This window comes from Scheffersomyces amazonensis (assembly GCF_036850825.1).
Source record: "Scheffersomyces amazonensis strain UFMG-HMD-26.3 chromosome Unknown RJT21scaffold_1, whole genome shotgun sequence".
In the NCBI taxonomy this organism is placed as follows: domain Eukaryota; kingdom Fungi; phylum Ascomycota; class Pichiomycetes; order Serinales; family Debaryomycetaceae; genus Scheffersomyces; species Scheffersomyces amazonensis.
The window spans coordinates 994072-1021917 of NW_027042741.1; the positions used below are offsets into that span (position 1 = coordinate 994072).

The 27846-nt window shown below is 30.7% G+C and overlaps 14 protein-coding genes across 14 annotated transcripts; 7 read left to right on the top strand and 7 right to left on the bottom strand. All coding sequences in view use genetic code 12, as the record gives it.

Annotated features, from left to right (window-relative positions):
• Nucleotides 1–51: 51 nt before the first annotated feature.
• RJT21DRAFT_10157 (uncharacterized protein) lies at nucleotides 52–1362 on the bottom strand. Its single transcript, XM_064879727.1, has one exon. It carries the CDS (start codon nucleotides 1188–1190, stop codon nucleotides 198–200), a length of 993 nt encoding a protein of 330 aa, XP_064740814.1. The 5' UTR covers nucleotides 1191–1362; the 3' UTR covers nucleotides 52–197.
• Nucleotides 1363–1562: 200 nt separating this feature from the next.
• On the bottom strand, nucleotides 1563–5342 carry CCR4 (CCR4-NOT core exoribonuclease subunit; the record flags this gene model as incomplete). The annotated part of the gene is made up of 2 exons (XM_064884468.1): nucleotides 1563–3886; nucleotides 4442–5342. The coding sequence occupies 2 exons, from the start codon at nucleotides 5340–5342 to the stop codon at nucleotides 1563–1565; spliced, it is 3225 nt and encodes a 1074-aa protein (XP_064740815.1).
• A 305-nt stretch (nucleotides 5343–5647) lies between these two features.
• Nucleotides 5648–7017, bottom strand: NTG1 (bifunctional N-glycosylase/AP lyase). The gene has a single exon (XM_064879728.1). It carries the CDS (start codon nucleotides 6897–6899, stop codon nucleotides 5838–5840), a length of 1062 nt encoding a protein of 353 aa, XP_064740816.1. The 5' UTR covers nucleotides 6900–7017; the 3' UTR covers nucleotides 5648–5837.
• Nucleotides 7018–7194: 177 nt separating this feature from the next.
• CAT8 (DNA-binding transcription factor) lies at nucleotides 7195–10185 on the top strand (the record flags this gene model as incomplete). The annotated part of the gene is made up of 1 exon (XM_064885243.1): nucleotides 7195–10185. One exon carries the CDS (start codon nucleotides 7195–7197, stop codon nucleotides 10183–10185), a length of 2991 nt encoding a protein of 996 aa, XP_064740817.1.
• Nucleotides 10186–10769: 584 nt separating this feature from the next.
• On the bottom strand, nucleotides 10770–11165 carry RJT21DRAFT_111230 (uncharacterized protein; the record flags this gene model as incomplete). The annotated part of the gene is made up of 1 exon (XM_064879971.1): nucleotides 10770–11165. One exon carries the CDS (start codon nucleotides 11163–11165, stop codon nucleotides 10770–10772), a length of 396 nt encoding a protein of 131 aa, XP_064740818.1.
• A 410-nt stretch (nucleotides 11166–11575) lies between these two features.
• On the top strand, nucleotides 11576–13282 carry RJT21DRAFT_10168 (uncharacterized protein). Its single transcript, XM_064879730.1, has one exon. The coding sequence runs from the start codon at nucleotides 11985–11987 to the stop codon at nucleotides 12969–12971; it is 987 nt and encodes a 328-aa protein (XP_064740819.1). The 5' UTR covers nucleotides 11576–11984; the 3' UTR covers nucleotides 12972–13282.
• Nucleotides 13283–13310: 28 nt separating this feature from the next.
• On the top strand, nucleotides 13311–14603 carry RJT21DRAFT_117112 (N-acetylglucosaminylphosphatidylinositol deacetylase). The gene has a single exon (XM_064880587.1). The coding sequence runs from the start codon at nucleotides 13593–13595 to the stop codon at nucleotides 14550–14552; it is 960 nt and encodes a 319-aa protein (XP_064740820.1). The 5' UTR covers nucleotides 13311–13592; the 3' UTR covers nucleotides 14553–14603.
• Nucleotides 14576–16102, bottom strand: RJT21DRAFT_10170 (uncharacterized protein). Its single transcript, XM_064879731.1, has one exon. The coding sequence runs from the start codon at nucleotides 15856–15858 to the stop codon at nucleotides 14599–14601; it is 1260 nt and encodes a 419-aa protein (XP_064740821.1). The 5' UTR covers nucleotides 15859–16102; the 3' UTR covers nucleotides 14576–14598.
• Nucleotides 16103–16259: 157 nt separating this feature from the next.
• RJT21DRAFT_111233 (TFIIH complex subunit) lies at nucleotides 16260–17207 on the top strand (the record flags this gene model as incomplete). Its single annotated transcript, XM_064879972.1, has 1 exon — nucleotides 16260–17207. One exon carries the CDS (start codon nucleotides 16260–16262, stop codon nucleotides 17205–17207), a length of 948 nt encoding a protein of 315 aa, XP_064740822.1.
• A 138-nt stretch (nucleotides 17208–17345) lies between these two features.
• On the top strand, nucleotides 17346–17897 carry RJT21DRAFT_111234 (uncharacterized protein; the record flags this gene model as incomplete). The annotated part of the gene is made up of 1 exon (XM_064879973.1): nucleotides 17346–17897. The coding sequence occupies one exon, from the start codon at nucleotides 17346–17348 to the stop codon at nucleotides 17895–17897; it is 552 nt and encodes a 183-aa protein (XP_064740823.1).
• A 106-nt stretch (nucleotides 17898–18003) lies between these two features.
• Nucleotides 18004–18876, bottom strand: RJT21DRAFT_4096 (uncharacterized protein; the record flags this gene model as incomplete). The annotated part of the gene is made up of 1 exon (XM_064884469.1): nucleotides 18004–18876. One exon carries the CDS (start codon nucleotides 18874–18876, stop codon nucleotides 18004–18006), a length of 873 nt encoding a protein of 290 aa, XP_064740824.1.
• Nucleotides 18877–18879: 3 nt separating this feature from the next.
• Nucleotides 18880–20363, top strand: RJT21DRAFT_10173 (uncharacterized protein). Its single transcript, XM_064879734.1, has one exon. The coding sequence runs from the start codon at nucleotides 19004–19006 to the stop codon at nucleotides 20234–20236; it is 1233 nt and encodes a 410-aa protein (XP_064740825.1). The 5' UTR covers nucleotides 18880–19003; the 3' UTR covers nucleotides 20237–20363.
• Nucleotides 20364–20682: 319 nt separating this feature from the next.
• On the top strand, nucleotides 20683–24294 carry HST6 (ATP-binding cassette alpha-factor transporter; the record flags this gene model as incomplete). The annotated part of the gene is made up of 1 exon (XM_064882945.1): nucleotides 20683–24294. The coding sequence occupies one exon, from the start codon at nucleotides 20683–20685 to the stop codon at nucleotides 24292–24294; it is 3612 nt and encodes a 1203-aa protein (XP_064740826.1).
• Nucleotides 24259–27459, bottom strand: UBA1 (E1 ubiquitin-activating protein). The gene has a single exon (XM_064880588.1). The coding sequence runs from the start codon at nucleotides 27397–27399 to the stop codon at nucleotides 24346–24348; it is 3054 nt and encodes a 1017-aa protein (XP_064740827.1). The 5' UTR covers nucleotides 27400–27459; the 3' UTR covers nucleotides 24259–24345.
• Between the last annotated feature and the right edge of the window lie 387 nt (nucleotides 27460–27846).

Here is a 27846-nt window from a genome sequence, read left to right on the forward strand (position 1 = left end):
CCCCTCAGATTGTTAGTGGGGCACTCACAAATAATCTATATAATATATAATATATAATATAAAATTTATTATTTATAATTTATGTTCTATTAATGTATTATTATATAATTAATTAACTTATCTATATCTAGTAAATTTATCTATTCTTCTCTATTGTAAACTTTTAATTTTTTTTTCCTTATTAAAACAAATTTAATTTAATCTACTCTTCTGGTACCCTTAATACAGATAGGGATCATACCACCGGTAGAAATGGTGAAGTGTCTATGTTTCAAGGCAACAATAAAACATCTAATAGTACCAGCATGAGAAGTTGTTGAAATAAATGTATTTGCATGAGCTGATTCTTTATCCACTTTGTTGTCTGAATCAATATCTTCATCGAATAAACCTTGTAAGAAACTATGAACTCTAAATGTTTGTTCAGGCATAGTTTCTCTTAAATCATTCCTAAAATCTATATCATCTTCAGGCATATCTTCAGGAATAACAAAACCATATTTGGAGAATCTTTCTTTAATGACAGCCACTGGTGATCTCTTATCACATAAACTTTCACCCATTGTTTCTCTAATTAATGGAGTAATTAATGGTTTGAGTGATTCTGGTTTAAGATCATTCCAAGTTAATACCAATGTTTGAGATGATCTTTGTAATGGAGATACAAAGAACTTACTAGGTACTGGAGCTCCTAATGAAAGTTCTCTTTTCCAAGCTTCATTGTTTTCTTTAGCTTGTTTGATTCCTACTGGGGTTAAACTTGCATCTGGAGCATAAGTTAATTCTCCATCAGTTGTTTGGAATCTTCTATGCTTGTGCCATTCTTCTATACCATATTTCTCAACTATAACATTATGATAACCTTGACCATGTCTGGCAAAGAAGATTAATTTATACTGTTCATTTGATGCAGCATTTTCATTCAACTTTTGAAGATCTTGTTTAATTTCCAGCCAAGATTTTAATCTACCAAAATCTTCTACTGCATAATTGAATTTAGCATCATCAGTATTATCATCAGCTTGTTTAAAGAATCCTTCAACTACTTCAAATGACCATGGGTACTTATAATTACCTTGTTCATCTTTATGATCTTTAACTAATTCAAATTGTCTATAGAATTCTTGTTCTTCATCTAAGGCTCCATGTGCATCTACATAATCATTATGGGTAGGAATAAGTAATGACATATTTGGTCAATTAATAATTTACTAGTATTAAAGCTATAGGTATAGTAGTTATAATTATAGTTATAATTAATTTTTTAGTCCAAGTGTAATTCTAATTTATATATAGGACACGAGCGCAAATAGAGGTACCATCACCAGCGTAATTTCGGCGAAAATCATTCCTTTAACCAGGCGGTGTTTTATAATTTTTTTTTAGTTTATTAATTATATGTAAAACTAAATGAAAATTGAGACTGAGAACTAATAATATAAAAAGTGAAAATAGCGAAAAAATATGCTTTAAAGTAAAAATGGTATTTATAATAGAATGATAATACCATTTTACTAATTAGCTTTACATAAGTAGTATACAAAATGAAATTAAACAGGACATTAAGTCTTTCTAGAAGGTCCAGTTTTAAAATCTGGTTTGAAATCTAATTTCTTAGTTCCACCAGTCTTGATTTGAAATTTAGTAACAAGAGGTATATGATCAGAAGGATAATAAGCATTAGGGAATCCAATATAATGACTAGCAAATTCTTCATCCACTTTACCTAATAATCCTTTAACTCTTAATGAAGATGTTGAATACCAAATATATTCAATAACTTCAACAAAAGCAGGTGTAAAATTAGTGAAAGGTAATTCACCAACTGCATCATAAGCCGAACTCATTTTAAATTTATTATGAAATCCATCAGCAGTAAAATTCCCATAATCTCTACCTAAGATATCTTTATGATCCTTTTTAACCAGTCCAGTTGATAAAAGTTCATAAACAGCACTATCTTGCATAGAATTAAAATCTCCAGCAATAATTAATGAATTATTTTTAACTTCTTCAAATGAATTAGCATGAAAAAATTTCTTCATTATACTTTGAAGTTCTTCAACTAAGATTCCTACTTGAAGAGTTTTAACATCATTAAAAGCAGGATCCCAATGTAAATGAGTATTAACAACAACTATTTTTTCACCAGTTTCATTATGTTGTAGAAGAGAAATTAATGCAATATTGTCTTTATTCATAAATCTATTGAACATATCCTTGGTCTTTTTATATTTGTCAGATCCCATACAAGTAGAACTATATTCAAAGTTTTGTTTCTGAACAAGGGTGAATTTACTTGTCTTATAGAAAGTAGCACATCCATCCACTTTTTTAGAATCAACTTCACTCATAGTTTTAGCTCTTGTTTTATTAAAGAATATACCTTTATAACCTCGTTCAGTTAATAATGGTGTCCAAAATTCATGAAAGGTTTTTGTTTCAACTTCTTGCATACATATAATATCACAATTGAAATTTAATACATCTTGCTTTAATATGCTTCGTCTATATTCCCAATCCAAAGCCCAAGATGGAGTATATTTATACATTTTTGGAGTTGCATAATGTTGACATAAAGTATTATAACATAACATAGTAAATGAATCTGATGAATTAGTTTCACCTGAATAAACTTCATTTTCGGAATCCAAAACTTCACCATCATCTTCAATAACTATCCATGGTCTTGGTTTTGGTTTAAGATCAGTCTTTAAGTCTCTCAAGTATTTTATTAATTCTTTAGTACCTTTATCCGCAATTAAATTGGCTATTACTGAATCTATAGGATTACCTTCAATCCCCAAGAATGATAATTCAATTAAATTACCAAATTCATTAGGTAATGTTTTGATATTATTATCAAACAAATAAAGAAATCTTAAATTGAAACATAACCCTAGTTCGGCAGGTACACTTTCAAGTCTATTATAGGATAAATCTAAGACTCTTAAATTCTTCAATTGCTTAATTATTTTAGGAACTTCGACAAGCTTATTATTATTAAGATACAATGATTCTAGAAAGTCATATTGGAATAATTTAGGTGATATATAAATAAGACCTTGACCACTTAAATCCAATTGACACCATAATTGTAATCCATTAGTTTTAATTCTCATTCTTTGTTCTTCTTGTAAATGATCATCATCATGATCTTGAGTAACTTTCTTATTATACAAAAGAGCTGCGTTGGTAGTTGGAGTACTTGAGCCACCAGTGCTTACAGGTTTTAAGGTTTTTTCCAATTCTTCAACTGTGCTTCTTGTTGCATCTACTAATGATGTAGGTTTATTCTCACTATATGGATTTTTGAGTTTTCTTGAATTTGATGCATAATGTCTTGCATAATAATGAGGAATGGTTGCATTTCTTGATAATTGTGCTAATTGTTGTTGTTGTTGCCAATATGGGGTAGTTGGATTTTCAACAGAAATGATTTTTGGTAAAGTAGGTTGTTGAGGTTGTTGTTGCTGTTGTTGAACCTGTTGAACTTGTTGAACTTGTTGCACCTGTTGAACTTGCTGGACTTGCTGGACTTGTTGTTGAAGTGCAGCCTGATTATAGAATTGTTGTTGTTGATGAGTTTGTTGTAAATGAGGAGGACGAGGAATTTGTTGTTGTTGTTGATATTGTTGTGGTTGTAATTGAGGTTGTTGTTGAGGATTTTGTTGATATGGTAATTGTTGTTGAGTTTGTTGTTGATTTTGGGGATATTGAGCAAAGAATTGTTGCTGTTGTAATTGAGGTGGTTGAGCTCTTTGATAATTGTTATTATATATATCATTATAGTTTTCATTGGGTTGATTAAACTGACCTCCATTAACTTGAGGTTGTGGAGGTTGAGTTTGACCCTGAATTTGCTGTAACAAGATTTGTTGTTGGCCTTGTAGCGGACCCAGCTGGAACTTAGAGTTGACGTTCATATTCATTCATCCATTTATTCAATTGTACTTGTTAATGGTACAAGTCCGCTTTTCTTATTATTTTCACCACAAATTATAAAGGGACGAATATAAATTGTCGTACACGTAAATTCTCTTTTGACAATAACTCGGTTTGATCTATATAATCTTAAATAATTTCTATTGTTATCTGCTTAAATATGTATTCTTGCTTGTCTTACAGTATAGTTATTCTATGGGAAGAATTTTTCCTGGTCAACAATTTCGAGCTGCGCACACGACCCCCGCCATAATAATCATCATCTTCTTCTTCTATATAGCCAAAAATGGAATAAGCATACAATTACACTTTTCTTATTACTATTATTGTTATAGTTATTATATTCCTATATATTGTTACATATAATATAAACCACTAACTAATGGGATATGATCAGAAGGAAAGTGTTTATTGGGGAAGCCTGTTATATTGGGTTGGCTGAGATATGAACTGTTTACACCTCCTAGAACATAAGATGTGCGAAGATTATTTGGACTGATAAAGATATGATCTATTTCATCAGTAAAATCTTTACAGTAAGTTGTAAAATTTAACTCTTGTCGAGATATTATAGAATGATAAGAACTTGTGAGTTCTATTGGATTTTTAATTTCATTTTTATGGCTTATAAGATTATTATCAATCCCATAATCATATGAGGAAAACTCAGGACAATCAGTAATATTAATTGTACGAGATGGATTACTTTTTGAATCTATTAATTTGAAAACATTTGATTGAGAATTTGCATTGAAATCTCCTGCAAGGATTATATGAGCTTGATATGGATCGTCTATAAAGTTGTTTAATGCATTTAATAATAATTTTGTTTGTAATACTTTGACATCATTATGTTTAGGTGACCAATACAAGTGAGTATTGGCTACATAAACAATTTTTGCATGAAGTTTATCATATAGTTTTAAGATTAATGCTACTGTATTTTTAGACATGACTCTTTCGTACAAGTCTCGAGTGACTCCGGGTGTATTCTGGGTAATTAATTTAGCTAAATGAACTTCTAATTTATCCTGTACTTCGAATCTTTTACTATTAACAAATATGCTGACTCCGTCCATGAATTTTTCTGCTTTACACCAATGTCCAGCAGGTGGTTTCCTTACAAAATGACTTTCGTAGTCAACAAGCATTTTCCTCCAATACTTTTCATATAATTGATATTCCATTTCTTGAAAACACATTATATCACATTTTAGTTGATTTATAGTTTCATTGATTAATGGAAATCTATACTCCCATTGTAAGAATGCTCCCGCATATGGGAAAAGATTTTCGTATGCATAATGTCTAGATAAAATATTGAAAGACAGAATTGTTAGTTGACCCTGTTCTTTGTTATCTTGGTCTTTTGATTTAATCCAATGCCTAAATTCCATTGCGTCATAAGTAGAATTAGATGGTTGCGACAAACTTCGAGTATTCCAAAGATATATATTTTTAAATTTTGGTAGTCTGAGTTGTATCATTGACTTGAAAAAATAGATATTCATAATCTTACCTATTTAGATATTGAAAGTATCTTATACTTACTGAACATGTCTAAAGATGTCGTACTATTTTGTTATATGAAGTACTATTATTGTTAGATTTTATGTGGAGTACTTAACTCCACTCCTCGCGTAAAAGGAAGGCTGATCTATATATAGTGTACATTAGAAAATATGCAAAAATAAGTCTTATATACGTCCAAGATGAGTCTCGCTTCGGCTATAAAGGGCTAAAGTGCTCAATTAGTATATAATTGATAGAATACTTAAAAAATATTGAATGACACACATTTATCAGCTTTGACAACAAATTTCGCAGTAAATGTTAAAGAAATCTAGAAACTCAAGTTGATTTCAAATATTACTAAATATTAAATAGTATAATTATAAACTTTCTATTAACTTTGTTAAATCTGCTCTATTACTCAAGAGTTTATTTTTCCTTTCTTCTGTCAATGAGCCCCTCAATAGTTTCTTATTAGCTGATGTACATAATCCCTTACTTGCCAAACTACACAAGTCACAATTACTCCCCTTCGAAGGACATATTACTTGTCCAAAACCTACAGTTAAGGGGTTAACATCAGCCCAGTATTTTTCTGGTAGCCATTTTTCTAACTCAAGCCGGGTATTTTCTGGACTTTTAGAATTCTTAGGTACCCAACCCCACATTTGTGCTAATCTATGTAGATGAATATCAACACCTATACCACTATTTATATTCCAACCATTTTGAAGAAGGAGATAACCCATTTTGGGTCCAACTCCCGGGAATTCTACAATTTCCTCAATTGTTTTAGGTATATCTCCGTTATATTTTTCTCGAAGAATTTGACAAGTCTTCTTAATATATTGGGATTTCCTATTATGAAAGCCTACCTTATTGATATATGAATCAATTTCTGATTCGCTTAAGTTTTCTATAGCCTCTAATGTTAAACCTTCTGCAAACCCTTTTTCTATCATACCATGATGTAATTTCATCATTGCATCATAATTTACTTCATCTTTAGTTTGTGATGATAACATTAAAGATATAAGTAATTGAAACCTATAAGTTCTTGGATTTCGTTGTTTAATATTAGGATTTATTGTATTAGGCATCCTTTCACAACCTTGTGTATCGACTGGTGCCATGAACTGGGCTCTCATCTTTACAATTTCATTGTAGATTTGAGACCATTTCTTAGGACCTATTGACTCATGTTCTTTATCTACAAATGGGAATATATTTGGTTCGATTAATGAAGATTTTTCTATTTCGACTTTTATATGCTTGGAAATCCTAATCTCTTCATTGGCTACTTTCAAGGATGGTTCAGATTCTTCTTTCTTGATAGCTTCATAGGCTTCAAGTTTGATTTTTCTCCTTGGAGATTCAGTATTAGTTGTCGATGCCAAAGACTTTACTGAATCTATACATTTTCTACTTCTTTTTACTGCCATTTAATGTCTATAAATTCATTAAATTGTAATATACTAATCTCGTGACTTATAATAGTTCATCAGATCCGTACAACCGTTGTGCAGGAGAAATTAGCAATATGACTCAAAGAAAAAAAACCACCTAAGACTATTTGTGGAGATACCAGTTGAGTCAGATCTCAAAGGTTAACTTTTTCAAAAGTGCACATAATATTGTTATTCTTAGCTACAGGATAGCAGGTTATTACTATTCAGAATGGCTGGGACAATGGCTGAATCATTTCCCGGCAATATAATAAAGGAAGAACAACTTGATATGGTTCCTAGCGGAAATGGACCGGTTCCGGCAAAATCAAAACCAAGATCAAAAGGAAGTTCAAGAACGACAAATACAAAGACCATAAAAGCCTTAGGTTCAACAAAAGAAAGAATTGCGCAAGCGTGCGACCGATGTAGAGCTAAAAAGACAAAGTGCGATGGAAAAAATCCATGTTCGGGGTGTCAAGCCGTGGGGCTTGAATGTATCGTATCAGATAAGCTATCAAGAAGAGCATTTCCTAAAGGTTATACCGAAACTTTGGAAGAAAGAGTACGACTGTTAGAAGCAGAGAATAAAAAGTTACTTGGGATTTTAGATCTACGAGATGAACAAATTGAAATTTTGAATTCAGGGATTAATGCTTGCGATAAACAGCTTGATAGTTTTGAAGAAAAAGATGAATATGCCAAGATGACATTATCTAATCTTAGTTTACTTGAAAATGAACAGGACCATATTCATCATGATGGCTGTCCATGTGGATGTTCAAATCCTCATGCTGTACACGAAAGACCTGTATCTATTACTGGATCTTTATATGAAGGTATTGATGCTCCTATATCAATAGCTAGTTCTATTAATTTGAGTAATGATGAAGATGACGAAGATTATGATAATTATGATGATGATGATAGTTTACTATTCTCAGAAGAATATATTTCAAATTCCGGTAGGAGAAGATATAATAAGGAAGTCAGTCCAGCTCCAGGAGCCTTTGCTGCGGCCACTGCCATAGCTCAAATGCAGAAGAATAAGACTTTCCAAAAGCAACAACAAAAGCTTGAGAATGAAAGTAGTAAACAACTGATGCTTACATCTCTTGTGGCCATATCTATACCGAGAAGTACCGAAGAAACATTATTTATTCCTACTCTTTTAGCAAGAATTTGTCAGGCTTACGGTTATGATTCCAAACCTGCAATTTTAACTGCAAATGCTGTAGCATCCTTAAAGGAAATAGCATTTGAAAGAAGTCCTGGTGATATTTCTAATGAAATGAGAGATGAAATAGAAAGGATTTTATTTAAAAATGAATCTCCAAGATTGAATGATATCGATGCTTTAAATTTTATTCTATGCTTAAGTAACTTGCCCAGCTCTAGAATAGACTTGGACCACTTTATAACAGTTTATTTTCAAGATTGGGGTAATTCTCTTCCAGTTATTGAAAAGGAATGGTTTTTAAGAAAGTATGTGGTATTATCAGAGATATTAGAAACTGGAGCTTACACTTCCAACGAACCTGCATCATCCTTTGAACTGATAGAAAAGTTTTGTGCTGTATTAGTTCTTGTTTTAAGTTTAAGCTTATTATCTAATAAAAGGACTCATATGAATTCATCAGATGATAACAGATATGTCAAATATTTAAAGTATTATGACTATCTAATTCATGAATTTATCAAACCAAATTGTGTAATCACTAAACATTGCTCAATCCAATCACTTCAAATTCTTTCACTTGCATTACAGTATTGTTTGGTAGTTGGAGATATTAATACTTGTTATGATTTACGTGGTAGAGTTATAAGTATGGCTCAGCAATTGAGATTACATAGATGTCCAGCAGCTGTACTTGACTTATCAGGCAATATTGATAATGCAAACCTTCATAATGTGAAACAAGCAGAAAGACGTATTTTATTTTGGTGCGTTTATTGTTTGGATGTATACTCCTCGTTTAACTTAGGTGTTCCAAGACTTTTTAAGGACTTCGAAATTGAATGTGCAATGCCATTTGCTGGTAAGAATGGTGATGATGATGAGGATGATAATGTTAATATTTTGATTGTAAATAATACCAAATTGCTAATTGTTGGTAAAGTTACGAAATTTGCATTAAGTGTAATGACTTATTGTAAGGTATTGGGTAGTGTATTGGATTCAATATTTTCAAGGTATGATAATCCAGAAACATATAGTAGAGCTTTGAGTAGAGATAGAATTCTTGACTGTTGGAGACGAGATTTACCTAATGAATTAAAATTTGAAGTGGATGTCAATGGACTCTCTTTTAAAGATACGAAAGCACAATATAATAAACAGCAATTAACCTTAATGTTTTTATATTTTCATGCCAGAATCTTAATATATTTGCCAATAATATCAAAATATGGAAATCATCATAATGTTGGTTTATCTAAGAAAGAACTGTTATTGAAGGGAGAAGGAGATGTTGCTACAACTGTATCCAGTTTTACTATGATTCAACAATCTTCAATACAAATTCTTGAAATACTTAAAAGTATTAATGAGAGTGCATCCCCATATTTATTACCAATTCCTATTAATATACCTAGACAACAAGCTAGATTTTCTCTCTTGGTTGCTAAGGGTACTCTTGATTATCTTAAAGGTGGTCCATTATTTCAAAATCTGAAACAATTACTTTTAGAGACTATAACTTCTTTGATAGAAGAAAGTAATTTAAATATTCCCGGAAGATTAAGTAGAACAACTTCCAAAATCGTTGAATTATCTATCTTAAGTATTTTAGGGCTCAATTTAAGTAAAACACGCCTTGTTAAGAAGAAAGTTTCACCAACTCAACCAATAACAAAACTTGCAGTTTCAAGAGATCCATTTAATAGAACTCCAGCTTCAAAACTTTCTAATGAAGTAACAGTATCTACTGATCCAACTCTGTCACTGTTATTTCAAAATACTCGGGATTCTTCCACATCATCAAATTCAATTAATTCAAGCACATATATTCATACAAGTCATTCATCTAGTAGCTCACAATTAGATTTAGACCTTAGTAATAATGATTTCAATTCATATGATGAAGCTGAGGGATTAGAAAATATATTAGAATTTGATCCATTTAAAGTCAATGTCAATAGACAAATCTTAATGAATGATTTTGCAGCTGATGGTTCCCTCGGTCTTGTACCCTTTTTGGATATGAATAATTTCGATTCCGTGGACAATATTAATTCTAATAGTGAACATGGATTCCAAAATGATTTTGAACTTCCAAAATAGGGATCGCTCCTAAAATATGTATATGAGAAGAATACTCAAAGGGGCCGTATAACCTGCTATAATTTAAATGTCTAATTTTGCAGCTTCCTATGATACGGGCGCTACCATATCTACAAAAACATGGCTTTTTCTAATTATATTCTTTATAAGAAGACTAGACTATTATTTTAATTCAAGTATAACAAGTACAGTGTTTTTATATATAAAATATAGTATTTATGTTGATGTTACCTATACTATAGTGTATAGAAATACAATTTAGAAATACTAATTTAGAAGTTTATAAACAATATATAATGGAACAATGCTTTGGAAGGAATTTTATCAGTCATATATACACTTTTTCTTTGATGGCCAATTTTCAAATACTTTAAAGAAGTGAAAAATGAATCACATCGAGTTTTCAACATTTATTAATAAAATATAATTTCTTTTAGCATGAATGTCCAAAAAATACTATAGAAACAAAGGGCCAACTAACAATTCATGTTCTTTGGAACCATTCTTTTCAGGGTTAAGCAACAACTATAAAATCGATCCTCCTAAAGACCAATAAAGTATGCTTCTCGTATAAATGAACCATATCATTGCTGATTCCCAGTTAATTGAATCCACTGACATTCTTCCCCATTCCTATCTATCACAAACTGATATGTATAAAAGACAAAATACCTGAGTTTGGGATACTTGGTAATATTTGACTTTACCCACTGCACTAAGCTCTCTATCTCTTGCCGCATCGCTTCATCGAGATCATCAATTTGATCATAAAAAAGGTCAACTGTCAATAACGCTGTCCTCTCTGCAACACTGACTTTGTTAACCCTGACAAGTTCAAGATTCGAACCCCAATGGTCCAACAATTTCTTAACAAAAATACATTTTCCCTTGCATTGAGCCAAAGGAATATTATCCATGATATCTAAGGAGAATTTTCGAAGCAGGTAGTTGGGTAATTTCAACAACGCCCAAGCAACCATTGTTGTGAATTACAACAACTTTTAGATTTGGTATTGCTTCCATTAGTTTCCAAAGTCCTAATGCTATATGAATCCCATGAGCAATTGTAATTTCAAGTTCTTTGATATTTTGTAAACAGAATAGGGAAAGAACTGGATTTAGGTAGTGTGGTTGAACCTGGATAGGTTCTAAGGACAAACATTTGGTTCCACTAAATAGCCCCTCTAATTGTTTTAACTTGCTAACTGGGCTACAAATATCAATTAATTCGACTTTCTTGAAATGGATAAATTGCTTTGAGTGTTTTTCAAATTCTATAGAACTGGACAAGTTCACTTGTAGGAAGATCAAAATTATATTATTTCATATTTACACCCTTTAAATCCATTTAAAAGTCTATATCACTAAATATATTATGATGTTTCATATCTTCAGAAATACTATTTATATTCGTAATTGTTAATTTCAACCTTTTCAACATCAATGTATCTATTCTTTAAAGAAAACTCACAAAAAATCAGAAGTTGAACTACAATAACCAAATTTAATAGTTTAGGTAATAGTAGGGGCAATATGATACATATTCTTATAGGTTCACTAGCAGAAGCAGAAAGTTATAACCCTATGTAAATTTAAATCATTGTTCGAGATTCGGACCCGAATATTTTTCGGTCTACAGTAGAACAATAGCGAGAAGAGTAGAAGCTGGGGTAAGGCTGAGAAAGTCCGTTCGGAATTAATATTTATTCAATCCAGTAAGGAATTATAAATAAGTCAGCAACCGCAAGTCAATTGCATTATAAAGTGGAAGTTTAGGTTAGTTATTAATTACACAAAACATGGCTACCTTTTCTAAAATCAATTTCAAGACTTTGAATTACAATTCATTTCGTCCTCATTATCCTACTTCATTCTATAAGATTTTAACTGAATATGCTACTAAGGGTGATTTGTCTAAGCTTCCACTTGAAAAATCTATTGATTTAGGTTGTGGTACTGGAGTTGCAACTTATCCATTGTTGAACACTTCTAAAGAAGTATTTGGACTCGATTTATCACTACTGATGATCAAGACTGCTGACTCGTTGATTGAATCAAGATGTAAAGAATTAGGCATCGAAGATTTATCAAGAATCAAATTTAGGGCTGGTGCTGTTGAAGATTTTCTTTATACAGAAGATAAGAGTACTAGAGAAATTGAAGATGGTTCTGTTGATCTAATTACAGCAGCACAATGTATTCATTGGTTTAAAGATTATGATGCTTTCTTTAAGAATTCTCATCAATTATTAAAAAAGGGTGGTACTTTGAGTTACTTCTTCTATATTGATCCAGTCATAGTTGATTTTAGAGTTGAAAATGGCACTAGTTTGTCCAAGGAAGAAAAGATAAAGATATTGAGAAGAAGTAAACAATTATACTACGATTTCGTTTATAATGATCCAGCTTCATGGGGTCCTCATTGGGAAAACCCTGGTAGAAATATTCTAAAAGATTATTGTCAAGAGGTTAATCAAAGTATTCCTACTGATTTATATGAGGATATCAAGATCAATACTTTTCTACCAGACTTTGAAACTGGTAATACCCTTCCAGATGATTCCAAAGAACTTGATCTCAAGAAGATGGATATCCCCTTGAATGGATTTGTTAATTATCTTACTACCTACAGTGCCTATCACTCATTCAAAGAAGCCACGGGGGATCCAAATAATTCCTTAGAGGTATTTGTTAAAAAATTAGAATCGGAATTTGGCTGGGATAGAAATTCCACTAAAGTAGATCTTGTGTGGAATACCGGTTACACATTTTTAACTAAAAAATAGACGTTTTACATATTATATAAATAAATAAAATAACTTATATATCTCTTCACATCATTTTGATGACATGCATGTGCGATCTTTCCAGTTTTTGGCTTGCTTCACTTAAATTAGCAAAAATTAGTGATAACATAATACACCCTATTACAATATAAATCTAGAGATTGCATTTGTTCAACAAGCTCAACTATTTAAGTCATGATGTTAATTAGATTTGCCACATTATTTACTATTTATTGTACAGAGTAACCTAGACACTGAAAAAAAAGATAAGTATCATTATAAAGTATAGGATTTGTCTGTTTAGAGCCTATATAAATCTAAAGTTACAAGTATTTCTCAAATTATTATCATTTAGAGAAAGTACGAATAGTTAAATAATATATGGATATATATATATATTATTATTATTATTTTATGTAATTATTACACATAAATCTTTGATCAAAAAATCTCTGTGGAAGTCTGCAAAAGTGAAATTTCCCCAACATTGATTTTCTCAACAATGTGCAAGTGACACATAACCGTTACATATCATGGTAAGTACCAAGCAATGAAAAATCAGTCTACTGTTCAATTGATTAGAGTATATTCATTTTAAAAAGGTAGAATTCTATATTTAAGATGCTGATACTAAGAATACCAGGAGAAGCTGTTAGAATAGTTGTATGGTCATTTATTATATGGATTGTACTATCAACCATAATACCACAAGCTTTAGTTAAATACACAAATATCGAAATACAAACAAATAAATATACTAAGAATACATATCCTTATAATTCATTAACTTCTCCAACTCCATTACCAATCCAAAATAGTACTGTATATTTCATTGTTGGACATCCCGATGATGAAGTAATGTTCTTTTCACCATCAATTATTGAGATATCCAAAGTCAAATATAATAATCATGTTAAATTAATTTGTTTTTCAAATGGAGATTCTGTTGATGAATCTATGGGTAAAATACGATCACATGAATTATATGAATCTGCTAGAATATTAGGGATTTCAGCTGAAGATGTTATAGTACTTGAAGATGAATTTAAAGATGGAATGAATGTTAAATGGGATTCCAACTTAATTAAACAAGCATTGGTTGCAAATGTCGATATGAATGATATAGAAACACCAAAAGTATTTATTACATTTGATGAAAGTGGAGTATCAAATCATCCTAATCATATTTCATTATACTATGGAACTATAAATTTCTTTAATACTTACTTCAAAAAATCAGATAATACTAATAAATTAAATAGTATTTTTGTATTAAAATCATTAAACTTTTGGGAAAAATATAGTTTCACATTACTAAATAATGTTGAATTATTTGTGGATCATCTTTCGAAATTATTAATCAATAATATATTGAAATTGAATGCAAATATTAATATAACTTTCTTTAGTAAAAAGAATTTTAAGAGTGCATCTATTTTTATATATTCTGATTTGAATATGTTAAGCGTTAGTTATGCTGCCATGAGTTATGGTCATTTCAGTCAAATGGTGTGGTTTAGATATGGTTGGTTAATATTGAGTCGTTATTTGACTTACAATCATTTAATTCAATTAGCTTAATTAATTTATAATATTACATAATATACATTTACATATACATCATACATTACGATAAATTTTTAAACCCAAATTGTCTTTGACACCAATTAGCTCCATGTTCAAAATAATCCTTTTTAGATACACTAATATTGTTTAAAACATCCAAATTAGATAATTCAATACCTCCTAACCAACTCAATTCATCTCTATTTAAGCCTTTATCTTGTCTTATTCTTACAAACCAATTCAGAGGTAATTCCTTCCTGAGTTCCAGTAATAATCTACGATCGAAATTTTCAATATTGGTAGTTCCACCAACTAAGCTAATATTAGCCAGTAATAAAGGTCTAGCAATTTCAGGACATGCCATTATTGAATCAACAATTAAGTCAGTTAAATTTTTTAATGGTGCATTTTGTAATACAGAATTCGAAGCTATATCACTATTATCAAATAAAAGTTCAGGACGATAAAATGCTTCTGGTATAATGAATCTTTCATCTGTTAGTTTAAATGATTGAGTATCAGGAGTAATTTTAGTATCTTTTGTTCTAACAAATCCAGTGGTTGTAGTTTTAAAATCAGGTAATATGAATTCAGCTTGGTGTTTACTCTTTTCCTTTAAGAATTTTGGTAAATCATCAGCAAGGAAAGATGTTTGTTCTTTAATATGGTTAATAAGTACAGGATCATCACTTATATCATAATGTCTAAAGGAAATCAATTCCTTTAATAATCCATTCAATAATTTACCTCCTATTGGTAATTTTCGTACTCCTTCCCAATAAATGGTTTGATATATCATTGGAATTATCCATGTGGAATTATATCCAGAATCTATTACTAACATGAAATCATTACTTTTATTGGGGAGATTATCACCAAATTCAACAAACGGTACTAAAGAAGCCGGAGTACAACGATAATATTCATTAAAACCATATTCTTCAAATACAATTTGATCTGTATTGGAAGATAATTGAGGTAATTGGAATGGAGTCTCTGTCAATATTAAATGCGTATTGGATGGATCTAGTTCATGAATCTTCTTACGTCCATTTGAAACATGATCAAAAACATAATCCCATATGGGTTTTTCTGTTTCCCATGACACTAAATGGCCTTGTTCATATGGTCTTTTAAATTGAATTCCTGATAAATTATTAGAATGATTTAAATATTCATTACCTATATGAACAACTCCATCCTTTGTTTTGCTAATAGCATTTTGTACTTTTATTGGATGTATATTTTCTATAGATCCAGTATTAAAGCCAGCCTTTATATTATACGACCCATTATCTACTACTAGATACTCTTTGGTCATACTATTTCTGTTTATAGGGTCATTCAGTATTAGAGTTAACTCTGTACTGCCCAATTTTTTTTCCCTTAGTATTCCTGGCCCTCAGTATGGGTATCAGTATAAGAATTAATAAAGAACTGTACCACTTCTCCTTACACCAAAGTTTTATGTATCTGGATACTACAAAACACAGATTAATTATCGAGTCATTAGACTAAGACTACTTGTACTCAAGGAATCTCCATATGGGAAGTCTTAAAGCCAAAGTAATATCATGAAATGAATTTCAAACTTTTCACGTGATCAAAAATGTCCCAAAATCGTGTGAGTATAGTATGTAGTCAGCAATTAAAGTGAGTTTTCCCCATAAATTCGATTTACCGTAGTTGAATACTAATATTTCATATAATATTTTATGTAACATGTCGACGCCTCCAACCCCACTACATAATGAGGATGTACATGAATTACCCTCGGGACCTTTGCCTGCTAGTTTACTAGCCAATATTGAAATTGAAGATGATGAAGATGATGAAGATGAAGATATGGAGGCTGTTAATCAACCTATACTACATCTTCCATCGAAATTTACAGAAAACATACAGAATCAAATAGCGAACATTGACTCTGTTGACTCTGAAGCCAGCTTAGAAGATGTTGATTTAAGAGAAATGAAACAGATAACCTTACCTTTTGAAGAGGCATTTGATATAATGAAGATCCTGCTTGATGAATTCGAACCAAATTTATTAACAGAACATCAACAAAGTAAACTAGTAAACTATATTGATGAGAAGTTATTGAGTCTTCAAAGAAAGTTCATTAGAAATAAAGCAGAGACTCTAGAAGTATATTCTTTACAAGACTTATTAGAAGAGTTATCATCTATCCTAGCAGTAATTTGGACATCAATTGAAAAGAAAAATCCATTATTTGGACAAGAAGAATATTATATTAAAGTCGTAGGAGATCTAGAGGATTATTTGAAGCATTATACTAATTTATTCAATGATAAGATTGATTTAAATATTCATTTGATACTAAGATTTGATAATAATAAGCTCATAAATTTCTTCTTATTTTTCCAAAAATTAGATTTACAAATATCCTTATTAATTGATGGATATAAAGATATAAATAATAGGATTCAAAAATTGAATTCAACCCATTTAGTTCGATTATTTCCAATTATTTCAAGATTAAGAATTTCAATCATATATAAAATTGATCAAGTCAGACAGAAACTAAGTAAATTAGCAGAATTACCTGATACAGGAATACAAACAAAACAAGAAGCCAATAGTATGTCAAACTTGTTAGATTTAGAAGTAAGTCGACTCTTTGAAGGTATACTTGATAGAAGTACCTAAATATTAAATTTTTGCACCTAGTTAGTTCGTGCGGGACACCGAAAAAAGTAACATATATATATATGAATTTTTAATATGGCCGATGCTTGATGTATATTGTAAGATTGTAAGAATTATTCTCTTATAACATATATAAATATGTGGCCATTTACATCTTCTAATGATAGAGATACATCAGAATTAACTAATCAACTACCTAATAATTTAAAGGAATTTTTTGATGAAGTAAACCCTGAACAAAATCATGAATCAATCTTTGAAGTATCACCTCAACAAGCAAGAGTCAATGAAGTTTTACTAAGGACTGAAAAGGCTAATCATGGCAAGTATGATGATGTCTTGTCCAAATATAAATTGACAGAAAAGCCGAAGAAAGTATGCTCAATAAATTGTTCTGAAATAAATCAACAAGTTATGACATGTTTCAAAAACTTTAATTATGCTAGCTTTGAAACTCCCTGTACCAAAGAAATAAAAGCTACAACTACTTGTATAGAATTACAAAAGAAAGCTTTAAAGAAGTTACATTATGACCAATGTATTAGCATCAAGCAATGTGATCAAATAAGATATGTAATAGATAAATTGTTTACAGAAAATTTTGGCCAATACGGAGATAATGTCAATGAAGAGACTAGTCATAAATTTAATAACGACTTAGATAAAGTCTTCTGGAAAGTATGGAGATGAAATAATATTTATAACCAGTGTTTGTACTATTAATATCCATTATAGAAATCGTATTTAAACAATTGTCCTTGTATATAATTAATTAATTAATTAATGAACGAATTATTCACTTCACTAAGTCATTAGCCAAATCATTCCATAGATCTAATTTCTCACTATATTTCAAACTACCAACCAAACCTGAAGTGTTAGGGAAAACATAGATCTTACTGGATTGGTTTGATAATTTATCCTTAAATTTTGAGAGTATTAAATTATAGGTACGAATATCTTCTATATTTCTTTCGGTATTTTGTTCTTGTCTACCCCATGAAAAATTTAGTTTAGATAGTTTGAATCTCTTTATACTTAGTTCATTGGTCATATACTTTAGTACCATCTCCCAAATGCCTTTACCAATAAATATAATATATTCAGATCCACTAGAATTGAATTCGTCAACTAGTCTTGGAATATTCGCTAGTTTCTCTTGTAGAGATAATTCTTGTGCTGTTTTCGTACATCTTAAGACTAAATCAGTAAATCCGATTCTATACTTAATTATTTCAAAATCATGTTTGGGTTTGAGATATGTCTTGTCAACATCTTTTTCAGGTACCAACTCTTGTAGTAATTTATCTGTCGCTATATTCTTATTGATGTAATCCTTGTCTATCCTAGATAGAACCTTTAAGAATAACTGTGATTCATTAAACAATTTCCAAAATAAATTAGAAAAATGAGCATAATGATGTTGCTGCAATGATGACTCTATACCAGGATTAAAACCTATGAATAGAAGAATTTGTTTATCAGTTAATGAAGGCTGTAAGTCTTTATAATTACGCGTATCTTGCTCCTTATTGCTAACTTGTTTTCTTTTCTTTATAGTAGTTACCGAAGTTCGTAATTCAGTAGTATCATTTAGTCTTTTCTTAGGAGACTCACTTTCTTTGTATCTAAACTGCAGGAGTTTGGATTTTAAATCTTCTTGGTTCATCCTCTATTTTGACCACTAACAAATCAGTCGGTGATACTGAGCACATACTTTTTTTTTCACTAGACTGGAAAGGAATACATCTGTTGATCAAAGGTATTCATGAAGGTTAATATATGATATAGGTAATATGGTGGACGAGTCTTCATCATTTGGATTTTCAATATTAGAAAAGCCAGTTTCACCTATAAATGAAGATGGTATTCGTCTGAATTCAACTCCGAAAAATTTCATAAACAATAAAGATTCAATACTTGATTCAACATTCATACTGGGTGGTAATAATGATCAACAAGTATCTAATCAAAATTATTCAACACCACCTCCAGCGAATTCAAAACAAAATGGTCCACTTCAGTCAATTTTAAAAAATAGTTCAGATAGTAGTGGTATTCATGAACACTCTAATATTTCATTCTCAGAATCATTTGTACATAAACATCCTGAAATAAAGTTAGCTAAAGATAGAAGTGGATTCAATACAGTTAAAAGTGCTCGTGTTTTATTTTCTCCTACAAAGGAAATACTCTCTTATCGAACTGAATATTTAAGTGATGAGGATGAAGAAGAGAATCAAAGTTATTTAAGGAAAATTCAAAAGAGACGAGTTTATGAAGAGGTTTCATTAGAAGAATTAGAAGATGAAGATCTCACTTTAAATTTAACTAAGGAAGCGATAATGAAACCCATAGCAAAAGAAGAAAATCAGATTTCAAGATATTTATCTGATCCACATATACCTTATGTTTTATCAATGTATTTACAATTGTTTATTAATTTAATTTTAGTATCAATTGTGATATATATTGTATATATATTTATAACTACCATTAAGAGTGATGTAAATCAAAGATTAGAAGAATATGTTTCAGATGCTTTACATGATATATCATTATGTTCTAGAGAATATTACAGAAATAAATGTTCAACAGAAGATGGAAATAGAAGAGTTCCTGCATTAGAAGTATCATGTACAAAATGGAGTAAATGTATGAATAGAGACCCTCAATTAATTGGAAGATCCAAATTGACAGCTGAAACATTTGCTGATATAATCAATGGATTTGTTGGAACAATAAGTTGGAAGTCAATAGTTGTTTTAAGCACAATATTATTTGGTAGTTTATTTATTACCAATATTGCTTTTAATAATTATAGAATGTCATCACATATAAAAGCTGATCAAAATAATGACAGCATAGAAAATATAAGAGAATTAGAAGCTCAAATTCGAGAGAAAGAATTACAAATTATTCAACTTAAAAGTAAAGGGAATGGTGCAGACTATTTTAGTCAAGGGTATAGTAATTCCTCTAAAACTTCAACGGGTCTACGATCACCCTCAAGAGTAAATAGAGTTTAATATAAACACTTTGTTTTAAAATTTAGTTGTTGTGTGTAGCTATAAATCATTATAAAATATTATTTTTATTATTTTGCTGTACCATTGACAAGTCCTAATTAGGAAATTTTTTCGATACATGATGATTTGCAATAATTGTGAAAAAGTCACTTGCTGCAACATTAATGTTTCAAATCTAAAACGTATATAATGACCCATATTTATCTTCAACAACATATAAACCATGTAGACTATTTGATTCAATAAAGGTTAAAATGGCGGAATCACAAAACCCATATAATCCCGAAACCACCTATTTTTCAGACCCATTTAGTGATGTGTACCAAATTAATAAAGAACAATCCTCGCCAAGCTCAGATGATACCTGCGAAAAAGTTAGTTCAGATTCAGATAGTCGAAGATCTGGGAACGATGGAAAGGAAACAGAACCAAATAAGAATGTGTTCATGTTTGTTAAAAGATCTGATATACCTTATTTAATTTTTGCATCTTCTTTGATGGCCGGCTCAGCAGTTGCTACTCCTTTACAGACGGTAATGTATGGTAATATTTTTACTAAGTTAAGTGATTTATTTACAGGAAAGATAGACACAGTTGGAAGCTTTATCCAACAAGTAAGATTATTAGCGGGAGCAATTATGATTATAGGAGCTTGTAAAATGATCTTTACATTTCTTGGGGTTTACTTTTGGATGAAATTCGGTGAACAACAACAGACTAGAGCTAGAAATGCATTATATGCACAAATATTTAAAAGAAAAATTGAATGGTATGATACTACAGATAATTTAATGGGAGAAGTTTCTCAAGTGAACCGTTGTGTAGAAGAATTAAGAGCTGGTTGTGCTGAAACAACAGGTTTATTTGTTCAATGTATAGCTTCAATCATTGCCTTATTAATTACTTCATTATATCACTCATGGTCATTGACATTAGTTATTATGGCTAGTTTCCCAGTTATGGCCTTTGTAGGTTGGTTCTTTGGAAAATTAACTTATACCAATCAGGAAAAGGAGAATGAAATGACAGCTAAAGCTTCAAAAGTTTTAGATTGGACTTTGGTTTATGGTAATGTTGTTAGGCTTTTTAATGGGAAATATATTGAAATGGTCAAATTTGGTAAATTAGTGGATGCATCTGCCGAATACTTTTATAAACTTTCAAATGCAATTGCTGCAAATGGAGCACTTCTAAGATGCTTATCACTTTTAATGTTTGTACAAGGGTTTTGGTTTGGTAATACCATGATTAGACTTGGAAAATTAGAGATTAACCAAGTATTTACATGTTTCAGTTCATGTCTAATGCTTGGATCGTCAGTTTCAGAATTGGGTCAAATTTTAGCTACATTGAACAAAGCCCATGCAGCTGCTGGTAAGATTGATATTTTCCTTGACCCTTCTAACAACATAAAGCAATCACCATTACTATATCCCAATAGATGTTATGGACAAATAGAGTTCAAAGATGTTAAATTCAGATATGCAAGTAGACCTGAGTTTGTTTTGAAAGGTACTTCTTTTAAATTGATGGCAAATGAGTTAAACTTCATTATTGGTCAATCTGGTAGTGGGAAATCAACTGTTACCCATCTCTTGATGCAGTTATATACCCTTAATTCAGGAGAAATACGTGTTGATGGTTTTGATATATCAAATATTAGTCAAAAGTGGTTAAGTGATAATATTACTTTGGTTCTACAAAATCCTGTAATTTTCAATAGATCATTTAAAGACAATATTGGACTTTCTGTGATTAATAGGTTTGACTCTTTAAAGGATATTCCCGATTTACTAATTAATGATGCTATAAACTTTTCATTATTGGATGAAGTTGTTGATAATTTAGAACAAGGTTTAGATACCAAACTTTCACAGACACTTTTATCTGGTGGTCAACAACAAAGATTAGCCATAGCTAGAGCTAAAATCAGAGATACCCCAATCCTTATTCTCGATGAAGCCTTTAGTGCTCTTGATAATGAGAAAAGACAAATCTTATTTTCAAGAATTAAAAAGTGGAGAACTGGGAAGACTACAATTATTATTACTCACGAATTTAGTCAGATTGAACCAAATTATTATACCGTATTAATTGAAAGTGGAATAGTCAAGCAACAAGGAGAATTCCACACAATTAAAGATGTTGTTTATAAGGAGAAGACTATTGTAAAGCCTTCTACAGCGGATGTGAAACGCAAACGAGCAAACAGAGAATCAGTTTACGATTTCATTTCCAATCCTGTGATTTTAAAGGATCTTGAAAAGCTTAGCAATTCAGATGGTAAAGAAGAGGAACCAGTTCTTGGGATTATTGCCATATTGAAGTATTGTCAGAAGACAATGCAGAGAAAGGATCTAATATTCATGGGCTTATTCTTTTCAGTCCTAGCTGGGATAGCCAATCCAGTTTTCTCATTTTGCTTTTCGCAGCTATTGAATAACATGATGAATACTTCTATAGGATTACATGTCACTTCCGCATTAGTTCAATGGTCATGTATTGTGATTGGTATAGCAGTAGCCACTGGTTTGGTGAATTATTTGGCTCAATACATTCTAGCAATAGCTGGAGAGAAATGGATATTATATCTTAGAAAATTATGTTTCACAAGGATTAATGAACAGGATATGAGCTACTTTGGACTTGATAACACTAAACCTGCTGAAATTACTGCCCTTTTAATGAATGATACTCGTGATTTGAGAGCATTGGTTACTCAGTTCATTTCAGTTATTATTAATTTGATTGTTATGTTATTAGTAGGGGTTATTTGGTCAATGGTTTTAGGTTGGAAGTTATCATTAGTTGGACTTTCATTTGTAGTATTAACTTTATTAATAACCAGAGTTTATGGTATGCTTTTACAATCTTCAGAGCACAAGTATAAAACAAGTATAGCCACATTGGAAAATCATAATCATGAAACTGTTAGCTCGATAAAGTCGATTGTACTGCTTAATTTGAGTAAGTATTTTAAAGATGAATTTGAACAATTTATCTATGAGGTTAATAACAATGCCACCATAAGAGCTATACATACAGGTATGGGATTGGCATTGTCTGATCTTTGTAATGCGATTGCAACAGGTGTGATTCTTTATTATGGTATGGTATTGGTAGGTAATCAAGAGTATACAAGAAGTCAATTATTAGAAGTGGTTACTGTTTTAACTCTAACCTTGACTAATGCAGGGGGATTATTAAATCAATTTCCAGAAATTGCAAGAGGTCAAAGAGCAGGAACATTCATAATTAAATTATTAGAGTTAGATTCCTCTAAAGTTGAGAATGATGGAGATATAAAGCCAATTAGACTAAAGGAACCAGTGATATGTTTTAGAAATGTAGATTTCTCCTACTCCGGAACAACTCGAGTATTAAGAAATGTATCATTTAATATTCATAAGAATGAAACTATTTGTCTTCTTGGAGGTTCAGGAAGTGGGAAGTCTACTGTCACATCTTTATTGACAAGATTATATGGTGGGTACAATGGGAATATTTATGTATCTAATTTTGATATTAATGAATTGGATATAGATTGGTTGAGAGAAACCATAAGTGTTGTACCACAATTTCCAAGGTTCTTTGAAGGAACGATGAAAGAGAATTTACTATATGGAATTAGTCCTCAACAACAAGTTACTGATGAGAATATTATTGAAGTATTAAAAGTAGTAAATATGTTTTCTTATGTAGTTTCACTTCCAGATGGGTTAAGTACTAAAATTGGAGAAGGTATGAATTCACTTATGTCTGGAGGTCAATTACAAAGATTAGCAATTGCTAGAGCTCTTATTAGAAATCCTAAGATTTTAATTATGGATGAATGTACTTCTAATTTAGATCCAGACAATAAGAAAATGATTGCTGAATTAATCCGTGATAAACTTGTCAATAAATATACTATATTATTGATAACTCATGATGTTGAAATGATGAAGTTTTCAAGATCTATAGTATTAAATCATGGACATATAGTAGAAGAAGGTAATTATGATGAACTTTACAATAAAAAAGGTGAATTATATAAAATCACAAATGGTTTAATCTAGATTTATATTAGAGCCAGTTCTAAATTAAATATAATATATAGATCAATTAATTTAAAGTTTTACACAAATATAAGGAACTTCAACATCTTCACCTTCTTTATCATCAGCACAAATTTCAAAGATTAAGTAATTAACATGTTCTGGAATATCTTTCTTACTTACTTGTTTAATTAAGTCAGTTAACTTAAGATTTAATCTTTCTTTAACCTTTTTAGGAGGGAAGAAAGAAGCATAAAGTAAGGAAACTCCATATGATAACATAGAAATTTCAAGACCTTCCTTTTCAACAAAGTGATCAAGTAATTCTTGTAAAGTAATATTACCTTCCAAATCAAATCTATCCCATATTTGATCGAATGATTTATCATTATATTTGGCTTGTGGAGATTTTATTGGTTCAGAAAATCCAATAAATGGTAAAGCCAAATTAATAAATCCATTCTTATATTGTTCAATATCATCATTCTTTGCAGCAACTTTATATAATTCCAAACAAACTAAACCAGTTACTAAGGCAGTTGTTGTTGCAATAGCTGGAATAATCTTACCAGCAATAAATTTAGTCTTATGAGCATCAGCTGTTTCAATAGAATAATTTAATGCTCTACAATTGGAAGCAGCAGTTATAAATTCTATATGATGATTTGTATCATCATCCTTTTCAAATTCCACAGGAATTAATCTATAACCAACTAAAGTACTTGGTTCTGGTAAAGTAGCAGCAATCTTCTTAACTTCATCATCATCAAACCCTCCAGAAAGTCTATTAGCTTCTTCTTCAGCTTCAGCATCAGTAGCAGCAATTTTAATACCTGATTTTGGAACAAATGGACTGACTTCAACAGAACTTAAAACTTTTTCATAATATTCAAAGCTGTTTTCTGGAGCTTTCAATCCATAAATGAAGGCTAATAAGTGGGCACCTCCAACAACAAAATTGAAATGATCAGTATTATTAATATCAAAAACCAAAGGTTCTGGAGCTCTCTTAGGACCAGTCCAGAATGGTTCACCTTGTGAATTGGTGGCATCTTTAGGGAAATTATATAATAATTGTAAAATATCATGGTTAAACTTATTTTCAAATTCAAGACGTGCCCATTTCACACAATCATCAAAATTGTATGGACGTTTATTTAAATAAGTGGAAATGTTTTCCAATGTACCTTTGATATCTGGATTTTGCTTTAAAGTTTGTTCAACAAAGTTTGGTTGACTCAAATATAAGTTAACTGTTTCAGGTGAATCAGCAAAATAACCTTGAAATAATGATTTTGCCCAAGCAATAGTATGATCTATTTTATTTGGGAAAGATCTTAAAGTACATAATGGAATTGATTTTTCAGGAGGATCTTGTGAAGAAGAATAAGATTCTGTCAAGTTTGGAATAATGACTTGAGTATTACCTTTGGTTCCTAAAGTACCAGACTCCAATAAAGGTTTTTTATAGAAAATACAACGACGATCGACATAAGTTCTAGCATCAACATTATCCAAGGCATTAGTAACAAAATCCAAATTATTCCAGAAAGCATCATTAAAAATATGTTCAGTTTCAGCACCAACTTTATCAAGTTTAGAATCAATCTTACCAATAAGGTCAGGATTCATATGTTGAACTGCTTTAGCAGCAACATCAGATTTATTACTACCAACATCTTTTGGTCTGAATAAGAATTGACGATTTAAATTGGATTTTTCAATTGAATCATTATCTGTAACATAAATTTTACCATTTGGACCTGATCCAAGACCCATCATAGCCCAATTCTTTAACATTTCACAACCAATAGCACCAGATCCAACCAAGAAAACTTTCAAATTTGAGATATCTTCTTGGAAATCCTTACCAAAAACAGCAATTTGACCATCATATCTAGTACCTAAAGGTTTAGTGGTTTCTGAAGTTCTTGGATATTTTTCTGCTGATGGTAAAGATTCTAATGAATCAAAGTATAACCATTGCTTTACAGGTCCGAATTTTGATGAACAATTCTTTAAAACTTCTTGAGCAATTAAACCTCCAAAGAATGCAGTAACACCTGGAATATCACCTCTAGCTTGATAAGATAATTCTTTAATTAATTTCTCATTAATTTTTTCTTCACCTAAAACAGATGGATATTGAGTTGCAACTTCTTCAGTTAATCTTAATAATTCATTAGCATCTTCTTCATGGAATGATCTTGGTAATTGATTATGTCTTGTTTGAAAAGCATGTAAAGCTTGGAATCCCAAATGTAATTGACTTGGTCTATCGAATTTAGCAAAATCGGAAATAACAAATTCAGGATTTGCTAATTGAGTAGTTAATGATTCGAAAGATACTTCCTTTGGAACTTTAACTTGAGTATATAAACCTCCCTTAATATAAGTTCCAAAACAATCATCAACTTTAATCTTAAAGGCATATGGACCTAATACTTCAACTTTATGTGGGTTACCTTCATTTAATTTTGGCATACCTTCAACTTCAGCGAATTTTACAAAATCGCCATCTTCAAGACCATGTCTATTACCATCAAGAACAGTTACAGTTCCATCAGGTTCAATATCAGATACAATCCCAGTCAAAGGTTCTTCGCCAGTTTGATCAATTATTGTGAATTTAGATCCAAAATCAACGAATAATTGACCAAATAATCCTCTAATATCAGCATTAATATAACCAATATCATGTTGATGAGTAAAAGTATTTATTCTAACTTGTTCTTCCAAAGAAATATTGGTGGATACAATACATTTGAAATTAGCTAAAGAATTCAGACTTAAATCAGAAAGGATACTAATTGGAACATACAGATTTAATTCTGCTAATCTTGGAGCTGATGCTTCAGCTCTAGATTTACCGATATCAGACTTTTCTAAAAAGAATTGACTAGACAAATCTTGAATTTCAACCAATCCAGGATCATACAAGCTTAAAGATTTGACACCAGCAAGGGCAACATTCTTAGCAATTTCAATACCTAAACCTTTTAAACCAATTATAAGAACATTGGCATTTTGCATTTTAAGCATAGCTTCTTTACCTAAAACATACAATTGCCTCGAGTATAAACCTTCGTCTATCTCGGGCGTATCTACTTGCATGTTATCACCCATATTATATTCTTAAATGTGTTAAACTACAATCTATCAATTTCTATTGAATTTAGAATAATACCTTAATAGTGCCTAGAATTAGTAATTTTAATTATTCAAGCAATCGACGCTTATAAAACTCATACGTCTGTGCAGGCATGTTACATCACGTGCCCGGTTTTTGCCATCGGCATTTTCTTACACTAGTTAGTATAGTATATTAGGTATCAATTAAAAAAGCTTGTTTGATTCTGGATTTGTTGTAATCAAGAAATGGTTTAATTAGATAGACAATGATACTATTTATACTGTTTATGTTGTTTATACTGTTTAGCCTTCAAGCTCCTTCAAAGTTACTTCTAAAGCTCAGAGAATAACACAAAGATTTTTTATAGTCTTTCAAAATTGGCTGTCTAATTCTGGCTACAGTACATTAATTTAGTAGATAATTACAGTAAATGGTATAAG